Raw genomic sequence first — 25,102 nt, forward strand, 5'->3', positions numbered from 1 at the left:
ACACACACACACACACACACACACACATATATATACTATTTATTCCAAAGAAATTTACATTCAATGATTACTCTTAGTTGCATATTACATTAAAGAAAATTCATTTTAATATTAGGTTGGTGCAAAAATAATATCGTTTTTGACATGAAGTTGAACGTAAAAATGTGACATTATTTTTGCACCAACCAAATAATTAGCTCGATTTTATTGTTTGTTGTAATAGAATCGTTTTAATTATTCTAGTTAGAAATATTAAAGTTTATTTAATTTATTTTTTAATTTAATTTACTTTCGGTTATTAATAACAAGTTGTTTAAAACTGGAAGTAAGCTTATTTATTTAAGCTATGAAAGTTATTTCCGCCTTTAAGCTATGGATGATTAATGCATACAGAAATGTTGGCGAGTTGAAATACCAAATGTTTATTTCAACTTGATGACATATTTCTATTACTTTTGCGCATGTGCAAATTCATTCACAACTTGAAGTGGTTTGATTTTAAATCTTTTTTAACTATCTGCCAGTAGCTGAAAGAGTAGGGAAAGTGGCTGGAACGGTAAATGTTTTGCTTTCAATTCTAGTTGATGACATTTAAGTCATGTTTTTTAACTTTGGAAATCAGTACTTTATATATATATATATATAAACTACTTCATTTACTCACATAAAATTAATATACGAAAGTATAAATTTATGCGTAAACTTTAAGTATTTACTTCAAAAGTGCTCAATATGTAGGTAAAGCTAGTTAGTTATAAAATATATATGGTGATTATGCTACACTGAATATTCCGCATTTCATCCACTCTAGGATTCTTCAGGCTTACCTCTTGATTATTGGATAGTGGGGGGATACATATATATATATATATATATATATATATATGTATATATCTGCAACTGAGAAGGCTAACATGCTTGCCAGTCGGTTTGCTTCCAACTCCACACTGGACCCTGCCAACCGCCCCCTTCCTGACTTTCCTTTGCAGACAGACACCACACTAGATGATCTGAAACATCACCCCTCCTCAGGTGCATACTATCATAAGAAATCTTGACACTGCAAAAGCATGTGGACCTGATCTCAGCCCGGCTGTGCTATTAAAAAAGTGCTCCGTCAAAGTATCTCCAGTTCTCTCCAAACGTTACAACAAATACCTTAATGAATCTTGCTTTCCTGCCTGCTGGAAAACTGCTTCTGTAGTACCAGTTTTCAAGAATTCTGGCGAAAGAACTGACCCAATAAATTATCGCCCCATTAGCCTCCTCCCACTTTTCGCCAAAATATTTGAGACCATAATTAACCAAGCTCTAGTCCATCACCTTACAGATGCTAAACTTCTGACTGACCAACAATATGGATTTAGGCAAGCTCATTCCACAGCAGACATCCTAACTGTAATCTCTGAACGTATATACCAGTCACTGGACAAAGTGGGGGAGGGTAGAGCGGTAGCTCTAGATATATCTAAGGCTCTTGACAGAGTATGGCATGAAGGTCTTCTCAGGAAAATCAGATCATATGGTATCACTGGAAGAATACATGACATAGTTAAATCCTTCTTAGATAAGAGAAAAATCCAGGTTGTCCTCGACGGTCATACATCTAAACAATATGATATAAATGCGGGAGTGCCTCAGGGGTCTATACTAGGACCTCTGATATTCCTAATATCCATAAATGACCACTCTGACAAAATTGTCTGTGAGATGGGTATATATGCTGACGGCAGCACACTCTATAACAGACACGACAGAAAAACAAATGAACACATATCTAAATAATTAGCAGAAAAACTAGAGGATGACCTCCAATCTGTAGTGGAATGGAGACATAAATGGTTGGTCACATTCAATGCTGCCAAGACTAAACTCGTTTCCTTCAATAATTACAAGAAACCTTCTCTACCACCAATAGCAATGGCCAATGACTCTTTATCTAAAAGTACATCCTTTAAACTCCTCGGCCTAACGCTCTCGGGAAACATGAGTTGGAACAATTACATTGAGAGTATTGCCTGGATCGCTGCAAAGAAGGTAGGTTCTCTCTACCATGCTAGAAAGATACTAACGCCCGAAAGTATCCTATACCTCTATAAGGCCACCATTCGCCCATGTATGGAGTATTGCTGTCATATTTGGGCTGGTGCATCTGCTACTAGTCTCTCGCTCCTAGACAAGGTTCAAAGTGTACTACTTGTTCTGTCCTCCAATAACGAAGAAGTTCATGTAGATTGAGGCAATTTTTTATTTTTATCTTCACAAGGATTATGTGTTGATTATTTAACGATTGACAGTTATGTCAATACGTGCAGATCATTTAACGATTGACAGTTATGTTAGTACGTGCAGATTATTTAACGATTGACAGTTATGTTAGTATGTGCAGATTATTTAACGATTGACAGTTATGTTAGTATGTGCAGATTATTTAACGATTCACAGTTATGTTAGTATGTGCAGATTATTTAACGATTGACAGTTATGTTAGTATGTGCAGATTATTTAACGATTCACAGTTATGTTAGTATGTGCAGATTATTTAACGATTCACAGTTATGTCAATACGTGCAGATTATTTAACGATTGACGGTTATGTCAATACGTGCAGATTATTTAACGATTCACAGTTATGTTAGTATGTGCAGATTATTTAACGATTGACAGTTATGTTAGTATGTGCAGATTATTTAACGATTCACAGTTATGTTAGTATGTGCAGATTATTTAACGATTGACAGTTATGTTAGTATGTGCAGATTATTTAACGATTCACAGTTATGTTAGTATGTGCAGATTATTTAACGATTCACAGTTATGTCAATACGTGCAGATTATTTAACGATTGACGGTTATGTCAATACGTGCAGATTATTTAACGATTGACGGTTATGTCAATACGTGCAGATTATTTAACGATTGACAGTTATGTCAATACGTGCAGATTATTTAACGATTGACGGTTATGTCAATATGTGCAGATTATTTAACGATTGACGGTTATGTCAATACGTGCAGATTATTTAACGATTGACGGTTATGTCAATACGTGCAGATTATTTAACGATTGACGGTTATGTCAATATGTGCAGATTATTTAACGATTGACGGTTATGTCAATATGTGCAGATTATTTAACGATTGACGGTTATGTCAATATGTGCAGATTATTTAACGATTGACGGTTATGTCAATACGTGCAGATTATTTAACGATTGACGGTTATGTCAATACGTGCAGATTATTTGAAGAAAATAACATTTCATGTTTTCATCACATGTTTAAATTCCTTTACCAGTAGAAATGTTCTGCTTTTCTTATCTTTTTTTTGGGTGAAAAAATTATTCAATTCAAACAAGGCATGCTTCCACTGAGATATTAGATTGATCCTATAAATCTTTTCCCTGAGTTGGTAGTTTGGCAGCAAGATGTTAGTTTACATTACATTTAAATTTCTGCATGCTTGTATGATTGAGGAGAAAAAAGAAGCTAGGAGGGGATTCCAAATGCATGTGTTGCAAAGAAAGAAACTATTAGAATATAAATCTCTTGACATCTAGGGACTTCTGCAGTGAAGTGGTGGGATTTTGCTGCTAGGTGGGTTACAGGTATTTTCATTGAGAGGTACAGGTTCAGGACATTCTTCAGAACACATTTTTTGAAAGTACCTATAAAACAAGCATAGAGATGCAACACTGCGGCGATGTGTGAGAGAGACTAGCGTTTGGTGGACAGTATGAAGCCTATTAGGTTAAAGACACTGTTTTGAATTCTATCCAAGAGGGATAGGTTAGTTGGTTGAATAATGAAGACTGCAACCACTTTAGACATATTTTAATTTCTTTATATTCCGTATTTGTGTGTGTGTAAAAAAAAAAAAAATGAATAAATAAATTAAATTTAAAAAAAAAAAAATGAATAAATAAATTAAATGAAATTAAAAAAAAAAAAGAAAAGCAAACCAAATAAAATGCGCCTTCCATATTTTTTTTGTCACCTCTCTAGTACTCCGACAATCTAGTGGTTAGCGGAAATGCCAATCTTGAACTCTGCAGTTCCTGACCTACCTATCTACCCCCCCCCTCTCTCTTCATGGCTGACTGCGGTCATTCCTCTCTGGTTGATGACAAAAGACTTACAGTTGGTCACAGCCATTATTATCAGCAACAACTTGGCTTTCATTTTACCTTTCTTTTTATCATCTTTTTTCCTTTTTTATTTATTTTTTTTTTTTGTGTCTACTACGAAACACTAATATAATTTCATTCGCATTTCTGTTGTTATTGTTATTACCTGTAAGTAATGTATATCGTGTGACTTTTCTCCATTAAGACATTGCCTCCTATCTCCGCAGATAAATATATACTTACCTGTCTGCTTTTGCATGTTTTCGTATAAACTTTGGTACGAGTCTATGAATTGCTGTCTAATTACCGGAAGAACAACAATGCTATTACAAACTTGTAGTGTAGAAATCTAGGTACTTGCAAAAGTATTAACTCGCTTGGCCGGTCTTTTTAAGAGCACCTTGCATTTCTAGTGGAAATATTACACGCTGCAAAAGAGCATTCTATATCTTTATGAAGGTGGGTTAGTGTTTTTTTTTTTAATTTTTGTTTATGTTAATAATTGTGGTTAAATAATCAATTGTTAACTATTCTGAACTTTCCCAAATGGATTGTTAACTATTCTGCACTTTCCCAAATGGATTGTTAACTATTCTGCACTTTCCCAAATGGATTGTTAACTATTCTGCACTTTCCCAAATGGATTGTTAACTATTCTGCACTTTCCCAAATGGATTGTTAACTATTCTGCACTTTCCCAAATGGATTGTTAACTATTCTGCACTTTCCCAAATGGATTGTTAACTATTCTGCACTTTCCCAAATGGATTGTTAACTATTCTGCACTTTCCCAAATGGATTGTTAACTATTCTGCACTTTCCCAAATGGATTGTTAACTATTCTGCACTTTCCCAAATGGATTGTTAACTATTCTGCACTTTCCCAAATGGATTGTTAACTATTCTGCACATTCAACTGGGATTTAATTCAATACACTGCTGTCAAAGTTCGCTACTCCAAATTCAGCACACTGCCTCTGAAAAACAAACTTTTTATTCAAGCCAAAAGCATCTAATTTGCATATGATGTAATCAGAAATATACAGCAGTCTTTTTTTATTTATTTTTTTTTTTTGTCTGATACATAATCAAAGGTTTTTTCAATTTTTAGTTGCTTACAAATGCCAACCTCGCATTTAATCATGATATTATTTTTACGAGTCTTACAGCATTGTCTTATGGTCACATCTATTTTTCTTTTTTCTTTTTTTAAATTACTTTTGTTCGTTCCAAGTAAGACATCTTGCCACATAAGCATAAGAAGCTACTGTGATAGGACCCAGATTTATAAGGGAGGGGAGCAACCTGGATATAAAGTTGGACAACAAGGTGTTTGTTCACATTATATTTAAATTTATGCATGTTAGTACAGTCGAGAAAACCGGATGTGTTTTGTAACATTAATTTGTAGTGACGACCATAACGTGTGTGTAGAGTTATCGGCCTTTCTTGTTGCCTTTAGTAGCAGTAATAATAGTTGTAGTAGCAAAGGAAACCGTGCACGATATTTTGTTTTTAGGTTTTTCACTTGTAGTTTTAAATATGTTATTACACATTGAGCGAATTGCATGGTGTCTTTCTCTTGCTTGCTCCCTGCAGGGGAACAAAGGAAACACCAAAACGTATGTTTTCTTTGGGCTCAAAACCCCAAGAGAATCTTAATTTTCATCTTCCATGTCGGAGGTTGTTCACAGATTTTGTTTCTTTGGTGATAAGTTAACAAATTTACCGAATTTCCATTACTAACGATTACTATATTGTCCAATTGACTACTGTACACTCTTAACCTCGAGTGGTCTCTGGGCCTATGTAAAAAACAAAACAAAAAAAAACATTGCGTATAGGTGTCTGTGTTTGAAATAAAGAATTTCAACAATTAGGTATTTATGATGTTTGTATATTTTTGAGATGAGGATTGATAATTATTTTTTTTGGATTGTTTGGTCTATTGTTCTCATCTTGGCTGTTTTTTCCACAACGTTTCGGACGATGTAATCTCCGACCGTCTTCAGGTGCATTCATGCTGGGTGTTATTGGTGAATAGTGAAAAATAACTATATATATATATATATATATATATATATATATATATATTTTTTTTTTTTTTTTTTTTTTTTTTTTTTAATAAATCCGGATTTATTTAAAAAAGAAATAGATTTGCCGCTATGTTTCATTATTTATTAATAACATCCAAGATGGATGCACCTAAAAATGGTCAGAGTTACATCAGCTGAAACGGTGTGGAAAAAACAACCAAGATGAGAATAATGGTCTGAAAAATAGGTAACTAATTTCCAAAAAGATGCATCTTCAGAAGGAAAAAGTTACATCAGCTGAAACGGTGTGGGGAAAAAATTCAAGATGAGAGCTGTAGTTGAATAATACAAATTATCAATCCTCATCTCACATCACAGGGAGCTTGCAAGAGTTAGTAATGGATGGAGATAAGTTCAGGGATCTTATGTCATAACTAACCAGCAGAGTGTTGTCACTGTTGATCAAGTAGTAGTGATGTATGGAAATGAAATTTGGATGGTGAGGGTTGAGGACATGTGTTGCATGGAGAAAAATGATATGAAAAAAATAATGACTCTTAAAGGCAGCATGCTATGACCTCATAGGAAGATTAAATCGGGACAGTACACAAATGTGTGCATAACGAGATTCTTTGCTGGTATAGTCGCATCGAGAGAAAGGATCAGCGTAAGACAAAAATTTGATAAAAATGAACATGAAAGATGGATTAATAAGTACTTGGTCGGAGATAGTTTAATGGATAAAAATGAACTTGAAAGAGGGATACATAAGGACCTGGTCAGAGATAGTTCAGAAGTAAATTTCTGAAAGTTTTCACAAAAACAAATGTTAAACCGAATATGATACAAAATGACGTCTCATTAAAGATTTTCTGTGACGTCACTTTCTTTCAAGCACACTTTTAGTGTAAATTTGCCCGTTCAATATAACCTCTTTACTTTCTCAAGCGGGTCTTTTCAAACTTGGAAAAAAAATCTTCTGAAGATTAAAGGTTCGATCCTTGCTACAGATGATGATACCTAGGAGTAAAATGAAATAGTTCTACCTAGTTTATAACCTACAGGATGAGAACAATCTATCTCTGTAGATTAAAATGTTTAGAGTTCAAAATAGATTTCGTAGCCTCGTAGGAGATGTCCTTTTCTCTTCCCTGCAACTTCTATCTCACAGAAAAGATGTGTCGAGTTTGTCTCTGCTTTATCGTTATTTTCATGGCAAGTGCATGACTGAGCTTCAATGTATGGTCCCCCCTCGCCAAACTTTCACAAGAAACACTCTTCTACCTGAAAACACTATCAATAATTCCCTCCTACTCTTTATTTGTGCCTAAACCTACACGTAGATTTCATGAACAAAGCTTCTTTCTTAGAAGTGCACGCCTGTGGAATTGTTTTCCTGCTTTCCAGCTGACTACAATATGGTTGTCTTCAAGTCCAACGTAAACAAGTTCTTGATGAGCCGTTCCACTTAAGTTAACAAATTTACCGAATTTCCATTACTAACGATTACTATATTGTCCAATTGACTACTGTACACTCTTAACCCTTAACCTCGAGTGGTCTCTGGGCCTATGTAAAAAAACAAAACAAAAAAAAACATTGCATTGTGTTTGAAATAAAGAATTTCAACAATTAGGTATTTATGATGTTTGTATATTTTTGAGATGAGGATTGATAATTATTTTTTTGGATTGTTTGGTCTATTGTTCTCATCTTGGCTGTTTTTTCCACAACGTTTCGGACGATGTAATCTCCGACCGTCTTCAGGTGCATTCATGCTGGGTGTTATTGGTGAATAGTGAAAAATAACTACATATATATATATATAAATATATATATATATATATATATATATATTTTTTTTTTTTTAATAAATCCGGATTTATTTAAAAAAGAAATAGATTTGGCGCTATTTTTCATTATTTATTAATAACATCCAGTATGGACGCACCTAAAAATGGTCAGAGTTACATCAGCTGAAACGGTGTGGAAAAAACAACCAAGATGAGAATAATGGTCCGAAAAATAGGTAACTAATTTCCAAAAAGATGCATCTTCAGAAGGAAAAAGTTACATCAGCTGAAACGGTGTGGGGAAAAAATTCAAGATGAGAGCTGTAGTTGAATAATACAAATTATCAATCCTCATCTCAAAAATTCTAAAACATATCTCCTCTGTTGCTTTGCTTTAACTATGAAATGGTTGATTTCTCGATAGCAGATGATTCCCATCTTGCATTTCAAAAGCTTGTGTCAATAATTTGACACTATGGAATCTGAGCTTCATCAGTTCAATAGCTATCACATGTTTATATACGAGTCGAACAAGAAGATTCTCTGTGTAGATGTTGCTCATATTTAATACAAATTTTGCAAATAAATAGTATCGGAAAAAACCCTGGCACTTGTGCATTTATGCTACTGCACTGAAATAACGTCATTGTTTAGAAAGCCACTTAACATGGGAAGGAGAGTGTTTTTTTAACTATTCTGTACTTTCACCTAATAATCTAACAAAAATATTGTAAAAATTTGATTTATTGGAATCCTTTGATATTTTTTTTTTTTTTTTTTTTTTTTCGGACTGTTATCGTCATCTTCATAGTTTTTTGTTTTGTGACGTTTCAGAACTATTCTTCTGGTCTTCATCAGGTAGCTCCTGTCCTGTCACGATTAACCACGTGATGAAGGCCAAAGGAATAGTTGTCCGAAACGTCGTGAAACAACAACAACGAGAACTATAAAGACGAGGATAACAGTCTGTAAATAAATAAAATTGAATTTTACTAAAAAATACTATTTAAAAAATACTATTTAAAAAATACTATTTAAAAAATACTATTTAAAAAATACTATTTAAAAATACTATTTAAAAAATACTATTTAAAAAATACTGTTTAAAAAATACTGTTTAAAAAATACTGTTTAAAAAATACTGTTTAAAAAATACTATTTAAAAAATACTATTTAAAAATATTATTTAAAAATACTATTTAAAAAATACTATTTAAAAAATACTATTTAAAAAATACTATTTAAAAATACTGTTTAAAAAATACTGTTTAAAAAATACTGTTTAAAAAATACTATTTAAAAAATACTATTTAAAAAATACTATTTAAAAATACTATTTAAAAAATACTATTTAAAAATATTATTTAAAAAATACTATTTAAAAAATATTATTTAAAAAATACTATTTAAAAAATACTATTTAAAAAATAGCACGGTAACATAGATGCACAAACATTGAAGTTGTTTTTATGTTCACAATGTTTATCCAAGATTTCTTTTTGTCAAAGAAACATTTTAAAACTTTGTATGTTATACTACCTATTTTAAACACAAACTTAAAATAGTCATTCACAGATACTGTTTTGCTGTATCACAGCTCTTCAGTGTGGCTATATATATATATATATATATATATATATATATATATATATATATATATATATATAAACCTCAATCTAGATGGATTTCACTTGCATAAAGTAAAGTTATTTTATTGAGGTTTATAAAATTTATTACAATGTTTTGTGCTGAAAAATCATAGTGGTTGCTTATCTATATTTGAATCTTAAAGTGTGTATATATATATATATATATATATATATATATATATATATATATATATATATATATGCTGCAGAAATTGCTTTCAAATTATCTTTTATGTGTGTTGTGGTTCATGATTGGTCAGTCTACCCGAGTAATAAAAACAACTAGTTACGATCATACGCTTTTTTGTTTGTTTTGATACTGTATATGTGATATATTATTGATTATTTACTATTAAATGCTCAGTTATGTTGATTATAAATTCGATAATTTTGATTTTTATGCTCCATCTGTACCATGTTATTGATTATTAGGAGTGTGCTTTTTAATCGTTCGACTGTATAGGCTATCATTTTATTGATTTAATTATAGTAAGAAGTAATTGCTTTATAGGTTTTGTTTTCTAGATGCAAATCTATTGAAACTCCCGTGTTTATCAAAGAGTGCTCAATGAATGAAGAGGCCATGTTTATAGTATGTTTATTTATACAAACATTATTCACTACATATGTGCATACATGTTTCGGTAGTACCTCAATTCAAAGGTACCACTTTGTCAGACCAAAAAAAAAAAAAAATTTACTGAAGCTAATTAATTTTTTCTTTTTTTGGTCTGACGAAGTGGTCCTTTTGAATACAGGTACTACATAAACTAGGGGTGTATCGATTAATCAGCAGGTAATCGGTAATCAGCCTTATCAGAAACTTTGCCAGATAATCATTTATTGGCCAATTTATTACTTTTCTCTTTCCTATTAAAGCATTTCATTACTTCCAAGTGACTCATCAGATGTCTTTAACACATTAACATAATAATTGTTAATTTAACATAACATTTAAATGTTTGGCCACTATTATGACTTTTTGTCTTAACTAAAGTTACAAAATACAAAGTGCCTCTTCTATTTTTGCTGCCTCCTCTGCTTTCATAGTTTCCTCTGTATTTAAAGTTGAAAGTTGTAATGTAGAAACGTTAGAGTTTCTCCATTCTCAGGACACGGCCTGTTCCTCACATTGCCACCTGTACTAAAGAGCCTCTCGCCACAGATGAAGGTGGCGCGCTTAAATATTTTGAAGCCAGTTTACTCAGCATTGGTAAGGTCTGCTGTGTCTACTTCCACCACTGAAATGGATCATCACCTTTTGTGATGTAAAGCTATGTAATGGTCAATCCCTCAACGTGAAAACTGGAAGGTGAATTAATGATTTTCTTTGACAAATGATTTAAAGCACAAAATAATAATAATTCGATAGGAAAAAAAAGGAAGGAAATTTTCCATATGTTTACATCGCTTTGCCTCAAATTCAGTGCAGTTGTAAAAGTCTACATGTTAACAGCGTGTTATGCCTGTTATTTGATAATGTGGTGTAGACGATGCATGACGCTTCAATAAATTTTCACTGGCAAGCAAAAGGAGTTAATTTTTCTTCATTTACAATATAATTAATGTTAGTATCATTTATGACAACAAGATTTGCTGATAAAGCGGCATTTTAAAACCTATTAATCGGCCGATTTGATAATTGGTACATTCCTTACAGAAACAGGTGTTCACATATGTAACTAATGCTATTTGTATAAAATAACATTTTACACACACACACACACATATATATATATATAAATATATATATATATATATATATTGTTTTAACAAAAACCAAGACTTCAAAGAATGGGTTGATAGCAACAAATAGTGTATTTCATTGTTAGTTACAATTGTTTCAAGACTATTCGGACAAATCCAAACATTATGTTTGAAAATTTTCACAAGAACAGCCTTTCTTCAGACTTAATGAATAATAAAAAACATTTTAACAATAAAACATTATGGAAAACATTTCCTTATAAGGAAAAGAAAACGAGCGAAAGTATTTTGCCTATATCGCATCCTTGCAAAGTATTTTTAAAAGATTTATATTTATTTTCGTATCTCCATTGAATATAAGTAAAATGTAACCCCACATTACATATCTACGAGACTACAAGGGGGAGGGGGAGAAAGAGCAGCATTTTTTTTTTTTAATATTTTCAAAGTTATAGGTTTCTTTAAAAATATTATTAATCGTATGTTATCTTTTTTATTTTTAGGTTGGCTCATTTTGAATATGTCAAAAGTGAGGATCTGGAGAAGATTGGAATGGGTAAGCCTGCCATTCGACGACTGCTCGATGCGGTAAAAAGGAAAAAAGCCTTAAGAAAGAAAGGTGGAATCTTTGAAAAGGTAGGTGCTGTGCGGAGGAAAACTAAAATAAAATTAAAAAAAAAGACATTTTTTTTTTTACTCAATCATTCAATTTCTTTAGATCTCCCGATAAGCCATTTTCCATTGACTAGGGATCCTCCGATCTTGTCGAACCCTTTATCCAGTTGTTTTGCAAGATCTTCAATTATTCTTCAGGATTCTGTACGTTTTAACTGGGATTTCTTGGCTGCCTTCCACACTTTTTATCCGGAAATTTTTGAAAGATCGCAGCTTTTTATCAACACCTGTCTTAGGAGACAGATTTTTAAACATCACATGAACGATTATGGCATAGCCTATGGAATCAGAAAACCGAGTTCAGATCTTGTCAGATGTATTTAACTTGTTTATTTGGCAGAAGATGGGAACCCTCAAATTCCTTATAACTGTATAAATCATCTGTAGTTTAACATTTTACCCAGGTCTATTCCTGAAAATAAGGGAAAATATGAAACTTTTCTTCTATTGAGTGCCTGAAGTGATCAATTCTTCTAATATATGAAGAGCAAGTGTATATATATATATATATATATATATATATATATATATATATATATATATATATATACACGAGTGTCTGACAAATAATGAACACTCGATTGTAACAAGTTTTTCAACAGTTTCTTCAAACCAATTGCAACAATTATAATTCTTTAGAATGGTTGTATGGTTCTGGGACTTAAAAACGTGTCATCAATTTCGGAGAAGGAAAGCGAGTCTGTTATACTGGGTCATTTTAAGATTAAAGCTTAATTCGTTTTATTTTTTTCATGTTCTTATTTGTATAGTTTATTTTATTTTAAATGTCTATATATAAAAGTGAAATTGTCTGTGTGTCTACATTTCCCTACCAAATTATTCTGTCAATTTTCAGTCTACAGACTCGAGATTTGACATAAGGGGTATTGAGATTTGGGAAAATCTTTTTAATTGGATTTTGGGCAGAAATTTGGCTGTCAAGGGGTTTAAGTTCAACAATTTGACCTTTGAAAATTCTACCAAACTCTTCCGCCAATTTTGGGTCTAAACACTTGAAATTTTAGATGTAGGTTCCTTGGGCATGAATCAAACATTTTAATTTGATTTGAGCCCAAAACAATAAATCTTAAGGAGTCAAAATTGAGATCAAAGTTAAAAAAAATTTGACCTCTCAGTCAATTTTTGGTTTAACCATTTGCAATTTTACATAAAATGTATTCAGACATAGGACAAGCTTTTTAATCAGTTTTTGGCCGAAAATTTGGCTACTAAGGGGTCAAAGTTCAAAAGACTTGACCTTTGCAGTCTCTAGCAAATTATTCAGCAAATTTTGATGCTGGACATTTTAAATTTTACATAAAGGGTGTTCAGACATGCAGTAAGGTTTTTAATCAGTTTTTAGGCAAAAATTTGGCTTCCAAGAGGTCAAAGTTGAAAGAGTTGGCCTTTGCAAGCTCGATCAAACTCCTCAGCCAATTTTGGGTCTAAACATTTGAAATTTTAGATGTAGATTACCTGCACATAATTCAAACTTATACATATATATAGATATATATATATATACATACATGTGTACATAAAGTTATGAACAGTACATAGGGCCCGAGCAAAGTCAGGCTGAACTGCTAGTATATATATATAATGAATAAATGTAAAAGTTTTTATCAGGCCTAGATTAGCATCAAAACGGTTTGTTATTAAAAAGAATAATACAATATACTCTTTTTCAATGTGTGTGTAGATAGAATACAGTGCTCAGAAATAAACAGGAGTACAGTAGAACTCCGGGATACAGTTTTTTCAAGTTACGATGTGGAATACAATGTTTTTCTGGACCCTGGTTACGATATTTGCCTCACCTTATGGTGTTATTTATAATGTTATTTGATTATATACATGTGTATTATATACTGTACTGTATTTTGTTACTAATTTCTAATGAGTTTTACTGTATGTATATAGATAATTTGCGTAACTTTTTAAAACTTTTTATAATAAATTAATGGTTGGTGTTATTTACTTGTAATTTTATTGCTCTATTTTCTTACATAGCATAGTTTTGTCAATATTAACAATAATAAAAGAAATAAAAAAAATTACCAGAATGTTTAAAATATAATGTTCCTTAATTTTCAAGGGAGGTAATTTCAATGAAAACTTAGTTTTTAAAATGATGATAAATTCATATTAAAATTATGTAAATATAAATTATACATTTAAAATGATTGCATTAAGATAGCAAGTAATTGTAGCTTATTATGTAATATAGTCTTTTGCTCTTTTCTTCGCATATTTTTGTCTGGTAGTTTTATGCCTTTTAAAGTTTTACGAGTGTTCAGAGATTTTAAGGATAACTTATTAGTAATCTTGTGTGCGGGAGGGGGTATCTCTACTGTCTGCACTCTCCCACCCCCATATATATATTTCTGTGTGTGTTTGTGAAAATCTGGAATTCAGTAAATCTTTTTAAATTTATGACATTTATTATTTAAGAAATACGAAAATTTAAAGTTATTTCCTTAATCCATGGATTTTTCATAAATGATCCCTATCATCTAAGGAAATGCTGTTTTTTTTTTTTTTTTATAAGCAAATAGTATAACAGATTTTTTTTTTGTTTTTTTTTATAAGTAAATAGTATAACAGATTTTTTTTTTGTTTTTTTATAAGTAAATAGTATAACAGATTTTTGTTTTGTTTTTTTATAAGTAAATAGTATAACAGATTTTTTTTTGTTTTTTTAAGTAAATAGTATAACAGATTTTTTTTTGTTTTTTTAAGTAAATAGTATAACAGATTTTTTTTTGTTTTTTTTATAAGTAAATAGTATAACAGATTTTTTTTTGTTTTTATAAGTAAATAGTATAACAGATTTTTTTTTGTTTTTTTAAGTAAATAGTATAACAGATTTTTTTTTGTTTTTTTAAGTAAATAGTATAACAGATTTTTTTTTGTTTTTATAAGTAAATAGTATAACAGATTTTTTTTTGTTTTTTTAAGTAAATAGTATAACAGATTTTTTTTTGTTTTTTTTATAAGTAAATAGTATAACAGATTTTTTTTTGTTTTTATAAGTAAATAGTATAACAGATTTTTTTTTGTTTTTATAAGTAAATAGTATAACAGATTTTTTTTTGTTTTTTTAAGTAAATAGTATAACAGATTTTTTTTTGTTTTTTTAAGTAAATAGTATAACAGATTTTTTTTTGTTTTTTTTATAAGTAAATAGTATAACAGATTTTTTTTTGTTTTTATAAGTAAATAGTATAACAGGTTTTTTTTTTGTTTTTTTATAAATAAATAGTATAACAGGTTTTTTTTTTTTTTTTATAAGTAAATAGTATAACAGATTTTTTTTGTTTTTTTATAATAAATAGTACAACAGGTTTTCATTTTCATAACTTTTCTCTTTTTTTCATATGTATAAATATTTTTTTCTTTTAGGAAATTAACTTCAGTCCCTAATCTTTCAAATGCAATCAAGAAGTAGTCGGAAACCTACAAAAAAATTTGATAAATCGGCTTTCAAAACTAAGTCCCCCTATTTTTGCCCGTACCTAGATTTTACCATATCATGTTTTACAGATGGCCTCATATGCATACATTTGAACATTAAATACTCCCCATTTGGATTATAACTTTGTTCATTGCCTTGCATTTTACGATTGTGCATTTATCTTTCTTCATTGAACCTAACAACACCATAGAATATACTTTTTTAATCTTGGCTTTTGTTTTTAGTTTTTCAATCTGTGTGTTAAATAGCAACATTTTTGACTCCCTATTAACATTATTTGGCTAATAAAAAAAATTTCCTCTAACATGAGCCATTTATTGAAAATCCATGGATTAAAGAAATAACTTAAAAGTTTTATATTTCTTGTTGAATAATAAATTTGTTGTAAATTCTTTAAAATTTACTTTAATTCCAAATTTTCACTTAATTTTACTAAATTTGATTATTTTTTTTTTTTAAACAGAATGTCATTTTATTCTTTAAAATTCATTTTTTTATTTAAAAAAAAAAATGTGTTTTTTTTTATTATTTTTTTATTTTCATTATTGTTTTTCAGACTGAGGCTTTAGACTTTCTCCATTATGGAGTCTGTACTTTAAAAAAGGTATCTGTTGTGGATTGTTTTTGTGTTTCTAGAGTTACTACCACAACCTCCTTTTCATTTTTGTGTTCTTTTATCCCCCTTTTCTCGCATTTCCTTCTGATCTTCCGACCTCACCCTCTTTAAAACAAAACACGCTTAACCCATTTGATCACTTGTCGTAGTCAGCACACACTGACAATGCTGTAATTCCTGTTTCCCTGGCAGTGTTCTATTCTCAATGTCAACGACTTGGATTGTGGTCGGTAGATTTTGTTTGGTTTTAACCTGCTTTTAAAAGAACTTTTTTTTTTTTTTTTAAACTTTTTCTTGCGGTCATTGTTACAGAAATGCCACATATGGGGTCTACATTCTTTTGTTTGTTCGTTAATGGCATTTCTGTTGAAATTTGAAACAGTTTACATTCATCAAATATGAATAATTGTTGGTTGTCAAGAATTCCACCATATTAAAAAAATAAAAATACAGAAAATCTTTGGCAGAACAAAAAAAAAAAAATCATATTCCAAAAATATATTTATAAAGAAAATCATTTTGCAATGATTTTAACTACTTAATGGGAAAACGTAGGCATTACAAGGCTGGTCTCACAAGTTTGAATAATTGTGGAGTTGTCTGCCCTTGTTTCTTCAAGAGAGCAATGTCAGACAGTCCTTGCTTGCTACTCATAAAATTTGATTTCTTAGTTAAAAATAAAACTACTTAATCAATTTGATATGACTTTTAGAATATGACAGTTTTGTTCAGGTACATAATTTTTTGTTTTTTTTGTTTTTTATTATCGTGTGAATTCTGGACAAGAACAAAACTTTGAATTCTGCTTGGTCAACTATTTAAACTAACTTTTAAAAATTATTTAAAATGAACATCTAGTCATGTTACTTTATTTATATGCAATAAGTATAATTTATGAGGTGACGTGTGTGTGTGTGTGTGTGTGTGTGTGTATATATGTATATATATATATATATATATATATATATATATATAGATATAATATGGAACTGTGTGTGTGTGTATATATATATATATATATATATATAAAAAGGAACTGTGTAAGTTCGTTTCCAATGGACATGGAAACAGCTGGGCTGATGTTTTTGAAATCTCACAGAAAGATGCTTGATGTGTCTGGGAGTGTTCTTACATAAGTTTCATATCAGAATACCTCAGAAGAAATGCATTCTTTAACACAATTTATTTTTTTTTTAGTTTTATTTACCCTTTTGGTTGATGTAGGTAATTTTTACATGCCCTTTGACATTCCCTGATGCCAAGTTTGTTTGAAATCCAACCAGTAGTTGGAGTGAAATAGACATGTTGATACTTCAATTTATTTATGTATATGCACTGGATTGAGATGTAGTATTTGTTCTGGTTTTAGTCAGAAAAGAAAAAAAAAAACTTCTTGACTGAATCAGTGTTTTCTTTTTGCGTGGCAATCACCCCACATTTTTCTTTTCTTATTTATTAAGTTGCCGTGGGGAGGCAAGTAAATAGGTAATTTGAAAGTAAACGTTTGAAAATATTCTATCCCTGCGCAAATCCACAGGAAATGCCCTCAATTTAATGGGAAGCAGAAAAACAAATGACATTTTATAAACAATGACCCTTTTTTTACTATCAAAAGTTTAATCTGAAGTTTCTTGCATGGATTTTACTTTGTTTATAAAATCGTTAATTTTAATAAATTTTAATGAAATAATCTTTTATCTTTTTCTTGTTTACAATGAGGATTGTCCTAATTTGTGTCTCGTTCACTTCAGCGGAACATGTTGATTTACAAAACAATTACATCTCTCATTTATTCTTATCAACATCCTCATACAAAACTAATACATTTTTAATCATCCACTCCCAGTATCCACAAATGAGGATTGCAATGAGTCTCTAAGAAAATCAGTGAGATCCAACCAGTTTAAATGTTTTTGGGTCACCATCCTGACAATTGTAATCTTTCTGAATAACTTAAATTTATAAACGAAAACTTTTTTTTTTTTTCCCAAGTTGACAGAAAAAAAGTTAAAGAAAAAAGTGTGAGTAAGAACTTTAAAACAAAGTTAAACTTAATTATTGTTCAATAAATTATCAACACAACAGTTCTAGGTTCAATCTTTGGCTTGGGAGAGGTGCTAGTCTAGCGGCACTGATGAGTTGTGATACAACAAAACAGGGCTGTATGTCGATGACTACATATATATATATATATATATATATATATATATGATGGATTCTTTCATTTCATGAGGGTTATAAGTCCATCCTGTTATATTCTACTGTCTTGTGTAAGAAAATTTTCAGTCATAATACAAGCCCTAACTGCCATTGTATCGATTGATTTGATTGGTCAAATCTAAACACACGTCACATACCTTTGGCGCCAATTTTTTCCCCCTTTCAGATTTATCAGTTCTCTCCAGACCAGCGAGGAAGAAGGACTCATTTTTATTATGTCTTCTAATAACGAAACTTTGGCGCTAACATTAGTGCCTTCTTTACTTCAGATCTTAGCCATGGATGAAGTATAGAACATATTATAAAAGCCTACGAATTAGGCTCATTTACAAGACAGAATGTCTTCAACCGTGTTACGGACTTTTCTTAATATGAACCTTTCATCTTCTGTATGCGGCCTATTTGTGTTTCTACCAACATTTTGAGGGCCATGAGGTCCAATGGAACCAAACCGCATGACTCACAAGTGACAGGTTGAACAGACACTTTACGAAGATTAGGTTGATAATGTATCTTTTATTAAAACATTGGTTTACCTACTTTTTTTTTTTTCTTCAGAAAGCAGAGTGAGCAAATTCATGGACTACTCAGACAATGGGTTGTTTAAATTGGTAATATCTTGTGTAGAACAATTCACACTTATTGATACGATTGATGACATTGATTGGTGCAGAATATGCCACTGAAGCGATGAATGATTGCATGCAGGCTTGTATTGTCAGTTTTCCAACTGAAGAGCTCTTACCTGCTCATGAAGTGAATTATTGTATGCCAGACATCTATCTGGTAATTTTCCACCCCACACATGGGTTTGTGTGTGTGTGTGTGTGTGTGTGTGTGTGTGTGTGTGTGTGTATATATATATGTTAAAATTATATATATAGAGTTAAAATTATATATATATATATATTTCTGTAGAAATATATTTTATTATATATCCTTATTTAAGAAGCTCAATGTAATTACAGAGCAATATAGAGAATAAATGACAAAAAGTTATATTCCAAAATTCATGATGTCGACTATCTTATAATTTATTCCTTTAATTTAGTTGAATTGTATAAGTCAACTGAATTAAAGGAATAAATTATAAGATGATCAACATCATAAATTTTGGAATATAACTTTGTCATTTATTCTCTCTATCTCTCTCTCTCTCTCTCTCTCTCTCTCTCTCTCTCTAATCTATATATATATGAATGTATCTCTTGGTTCGTTCGTAATTAATAGTCTGGAATGACTGCTTCGGCATTTTAGTATATGTTTACTGTACCCATGCGTGTTTTTATATATCTCTTTTTAATTATAACATTATAATTAATTTTTCTATAATAAATAGGTGGTTTTCTTTGTACGGATGGGCCATTTTTTTTTTTTTTTTATTTGGACAATTATTTCACACCATGTGCCATCACGTGACATCACTAAACGGAACTTTTATATAGCAAACTGACATTTTTCGTTTAAAAATAGAATTATTTCTCTTTCGTTAATATACATACATACATATATATATATATATATATATATATATAATTTAATATTTTGTGTTTTATATATAAAGTACAATTGTGTTGAATGTTATTCTTTTGATTATATTTATTTGGGAGAAGCACAATTAAAAAAAAAAAAAAAGATTAAAACTGAGCAAAATTTAAATTTCCGTTCCATTTTTACAACAACTGTAAACTTCGCAGGTTTTATTGTAAGTTAACGAGCAACCCATAAAAATCTGATAGCTGAGTGTCAAATCTGCTTAAAATATTGTAATATATATATATATATATATATATATATATATATATATATATATATATAACCTCGTTAAAATACTGGCAATAATTTAGTTCCGTCCTTCCATTGAGTGTTCTAATAAGAGGGATTGATTTACTAGGATTTGTATTAGAAGCTGAGCAAAATTATTTAATTGTTGAATTTTTTGCATTTTGGTTAAATTTGTTAGTTTGCTAGTGCTAAAAGCCCACACAAAAAATTGAGCAAAAGGCAAAATTAAAAAGAATGGTACTCATGCAGAATTTACCCCCCCCCAACACCGGATTCCAATTAGTTTAGGGTTCGACTGGCAATCACCGGATTCAGCCGAGCATTGTTCAAATGTTGAAACACTAAATCAACATTTTATTTATTTTTTTGCATAATTAATTAATGATGGGAGTATTTTTTCTATTTATTTTCTTAACATCTATTGACTAAAAAAATTTGTACATTCTCTTGAAAAAAAAAATCTAACTTTTCTCTACTTTCACCTAACTATTTATAGTGTTTATATAAAGCATTCATTTTTTCTTTTTATAATAAAAATTCTGTTTTCAAAAGGAAATGTTTACTGCCAACTTTCTTTTAAAAAAAAAAAAAAAGTGCATGTTTTCCTGAAAAAAAAAAAAAAAAAACTTTCACCTAACAATTTATGGTAAATTTGGGGGAAAAAAATAATAAAATAAATAAACAATACAAAATGCAATTTTTTATGAGGAATGTGTTCTATTTTAACAAACTGAGCCACAGCAACGCGTGGTCGAGTACAGCTAGTATATATATATATATATATATATATATATATATATATATATATATATATATAATATAAAGTGTGTATGTGTGTCTCTACTATTATATAAAAATCACTTTGTGTATATGTGAGCTCCTTCCTCATAGGTTCCGAAATGGCTGAGCCTATCTTTTGCAAATTTCACACAAAGCTAATTTATATGTCTGGCAATGTTCTTAGATATGTTTTGTATAAAAATTCATCAAATAAGTATTGAAATCGAAAAATACCAATCTTAAAAATAGTCTTTGTTAGGTTGATTCAAAAATGTCTTTTTTTTTTTATGTTCAACTATATATATATATATATATATATATATATATATATATATATAATTTTTGCACCAACCTAATAGATAAAAAGAATAATTTTTACAGGGGAATATTTTATGTTACACCAACCAAGGGAGATAATAAAATTTCAGGAAATAATTTTTTCTTTAAAAAAAAACAGATTTATTATAGTCTGGAGATATAGCTTAGTGGCAGAGCGTTCGACTACAGATTGAATGATTCTCTGTTCAAGCCCAGGTGTATCTCATCATTCTTCATTTTTTTTCTTAATTATCGAGTTCAATTTACGATAAAAGAAGAGGTACTATTTAAAATCACTGCAAATCATTTCTCTGTTTGTATATTTTAAAACTAAACATTTATCAGAATTGACTTTTCCAGGGCATTCATTGTCAAGCCCAAATATTAGTTGATGTGATATTGTAAACAAATACGGACGAAATTGGATGAATGATATATTTTTTATTTTTTTTTTTTTTCAAATTAGTTCACCAGAAAAATTATTCCTTGTAATATATAATGATCAATGAAGGATGGATTCTATAGTAATACATACTAGTGTTGGGACTACTAATCAGAATTGGGAATCTGAAAAATCGTAAGATTTGGTGGAATCGGAAAGTTGGTGCCTATTTTCCGATGCCAAAACGAATCTTTTGTTTTCTTTTTTTATTATTTGATTTTTTTTAAAGTAAAATTATCCATTGCTGATAATAATGATAAAATAATAAATATTTACTGATTCTAAATTACCAGTAAAGTTAAAATCGGTAGATCATCCTCCACAAGAGTATTTTAACGTTTAGGAAAATTTCTGCACATTTAACATTTGTTTTTATGAAAATCAGGGGAAATAACTATCTTATAGTTAAATAATTAGATATTTATAAAGAATTGGAATTGGTAATTGTATCAGAATCAGGGAAAATATTGGAATCATCCCATCATACGCAATCTGCATAAATTAAAATATCATATTTAAGCATATTGTACGACAGCGGAAACATTGGGTTGCCTGCTAGTATATATATATATATATATATATATATATATATATATATATATATATATTATTAGTTTAATCAAAGAATAAAGTGTTTTTGTGTGGAGTCCTCCCTCCCAATTACCTTGGTTCAAAGTTAATCTGAGCATCAGAAAAATTTGGCTGTTATTGAAAAAGATTCTATTAACTCAGCATTTCTGGACATGTTTATGAGAAATTTGTTTGCATATTATTCGGCAGTGAGTTGGCATCGATGCTATGCAGTTTGGATTTATACGAGGGTTGAAGTACAAGAGATGCAATTTTCAGTCTATGTTAAAGGCAGGAGAAATAGATTGCGGCATAGTCATGGACTATACTTTGTATTTGTTGACTTAAAAAAAGCTTTTAACAGAGTTTTCAAGAAAAGCTATGTATAAGCTGGAGTGAGTGACATATCAAACTCGTACAGTGCGTGTACGGAATGCCGACGCAATGAACGGGTAGATGACATATACAGTGATGCGTGTAAATGTTGGAGTGAATCAAGAATCCGTTCTCAATCCCATGTTTTTGAGATTTTCTGACCAATGAGTTCTGAACACGTTGGTCAGACTTGACTTGGTTCATAATAACAGAGACACTGAATGAGATGGAAAAAAGATTGAAAGTATGGCAGAAAGGTGAGCAAACAAAAGGTCTAAAGGTCAACACTGGAAGACAAATTTGGTTCAGTTTTTAATTGACTTTGGTCAATCATTATGTATGTTAAAGAGAGGAGGTAGAAGCAATGTGATTCAGTGCAATTACTGCACTTGATGGGTGCACAAAAAATCCAGCAGAGTACACGGTAGGCTCACACCAGATTCAGACGTTAGATGTAAGAGATGTCTAGGATTAACGCAGTTAATTGAAGGTCACCATTACACACAGTGAAATAGACGAGGACACCCTGGAGGTAGCTTGAGGGGTAAAGTTCAAAAAACTTTTCTCAATCCTAACATCCCTATTATTACCAGAGGTAAGGTCTGTGATAGCTGCGTAAGAAACATGACGTTGTATGACAGTGTTGGACTAGCCTCACTTGCCAACTCCAAAGAAATGACAATGCAATAATTAGGTGCGTATGCAACATAAAGTCAGACCAGATCCAAAACATTCTACTTGAGAAATTGGCTATCCCAAAATTTGATGTTCTAAAAATCGTTGCTGATTTGGTCATTTCAAAAGAAGCATGTGCAAAGACCTAAGACCGGACAGCAAAAAGAAAGTTGGCTGCCCTAAGAATACACGGAGAAGAAACGATTAGACTTGGTTCATAACAACACAGTGTGGTCAGACTTGACTTGGTTCATAATAACACAGTGTGGTCAGACTGGACTTGGTTCATAATAACACAGTGTGGTCAGACTTGACTTGGTTCATAATAACACAATGTGGTCAGACTTGACTTGGTTCATAAAAACACAATGTGGTCAGACTTGACTTGGTTCATAATAACATAGTGTGGTCAGACTGGACTTGGTTCATAATAACACAATGTGGTCAGACTTGACTTGGTTCATAATAACACAGTGTGGTCAGACTGGACTTGGTTCATAATAACACAGTGTGGTCAGACTTGACTTGGTTCATAATAACAGTGTGGTCAGACTTGGTTCATAATAACACAGTGTGGTCAGACTTGACTTGGTTCATAATAACACAGTGTGGTTGGACTTGACTTGGTTCATAATAACACAGTGTGGTCAGACTGGACTTGGTTCATAATAACACAGTGTGGTCAGACTTGGTTCATAATAACGCAATGTGGTCAGACTGGATTTGGTTCATAATAACACAGTGTGGTCAGACTTGACTTGGTTCATAATAACACAATGTGGTCAGACTGGACTTGGTTCATAATAACACAATGTGGTCAGACTTGACTTGGTTCATAATAACACAGTGTGGTCAGACTTGACTTGGTTCACAATAACACAATGTGGTCAGACTTGACTTGGTTCACAATAACACAATGTGGTCAAACTTGACTTGGTTCATAATAACACAGTGTGGTCAGACTTTACTTGGTTCATAATAACACAATGTGGTCAGACTGGACTTGGTTCATAATAACACAGTGTGGTCAGACTTGACTTGGTTCACAACAACACAGTGTGGTCAGACTTGACTTGGTTCATAATAACACAGTGTGGTCAGACTTGACTTGGTTCATAATAACACAGTGTGGTCAGACTTGACTTGGTTCATAATAACACAGTGTGGTCAGACTTGACTTGGTTCACAATAACACAATGTGGTCAAACTTGACTTGGTTCATAATAAAACAGTGTGGTCAGACTTTACTTGGTTCATAATAACACAATGTGGTCAGACTGGACTTGGTTCATAATAACACAGTGTGGTCAGACTTGACTTGGTTCACAACAACACAGTGTGGTCAGACTTGACTTGGTTCATAATAACACAGTGTGGTCAGACTTGACTTGGTTCATAATAACACTGTGTGGTCAGACTTGACTTGGTTCATAATAACACAGTGTGGTCAGACTTGACTTGGTTCATAATAACACAGTGTGGTCAGACTTGACTTGGTTCATAATAACACAGTGTGGTCAGACTTGACTTGGTTCATAATAACACAGTGTGGTCAGACTGGACTTGGTTCACAATAACACAATGTGGTCAGACTTGACTTGGTTCACAATAACACAATGTGGTCAAACTTGACTTGGTTCATAATAAAACAGTGTGGTCAGACTTTACTTGGTTCATAATAACACAATGTGGTCAGACTGGACTTGGTTCATAATAACACAGTGTGGTCAGACTTGACTTGGTTCACAACAACACAGTGTGGTCAGACTTGACTTGGTTCATAATAACACAGTGTGGTCAGACTTGACTTGGTTCACAATAACACAATGTGGTCAAACTTGACTTGGTTCATAATA

At 31.1% G+C, this 25,102-nt stretch overlaps 1 protein-coding gene across 9 annotated transcripts in view; it reads left to right on the forward strand.

Annotated features, from left to right (window-relative positions):
* LOC145297806 (uncharacterized) overlaps window positions 1-25,102 on the forward strand; it is a 411,153-nt gene that overhangs the window by 309,235 nt on the left and 76,816 nt on the right. For 5 of the 9 annotated variants that reach the window (XM_080144118.1, XM_080144117.1, XM_080144112.1 and 2 more), the window contains 2 exons: window positions 11,816-11,948; window positions 16,022-16,069. In XM_080144118.1, the coding sequence (XP_080000244.1) occupies window positions 11,816-11,948; window positions 16,022-16,069 (181 nt within the window). The remainder of the gene's footprint in view (window positions 1-11,815; window positions 11,949-16,021; window positions 16,070-25,102) is intronic. The other 4 variants (XM_080144120.1, XM_080144119.1, XM_080144113.1 and 1 more) reach the window with 1 other exon arrangement.

Source organism: Euprymna scolopes, chromosome 18 (assembly GCF_053919585.1).
Source record: "Euprymna scolopes isolate OS-2025 chromosome 18, ASM5391958v1, whole genome shotgun sequence".
Classification (NCBI taxonomy): Eukaryota; Metazoa; Mollusca; class Cephalopoda; order Sepiida; family Sepiolidae; genus Euprymna; species Euprymna scolopes.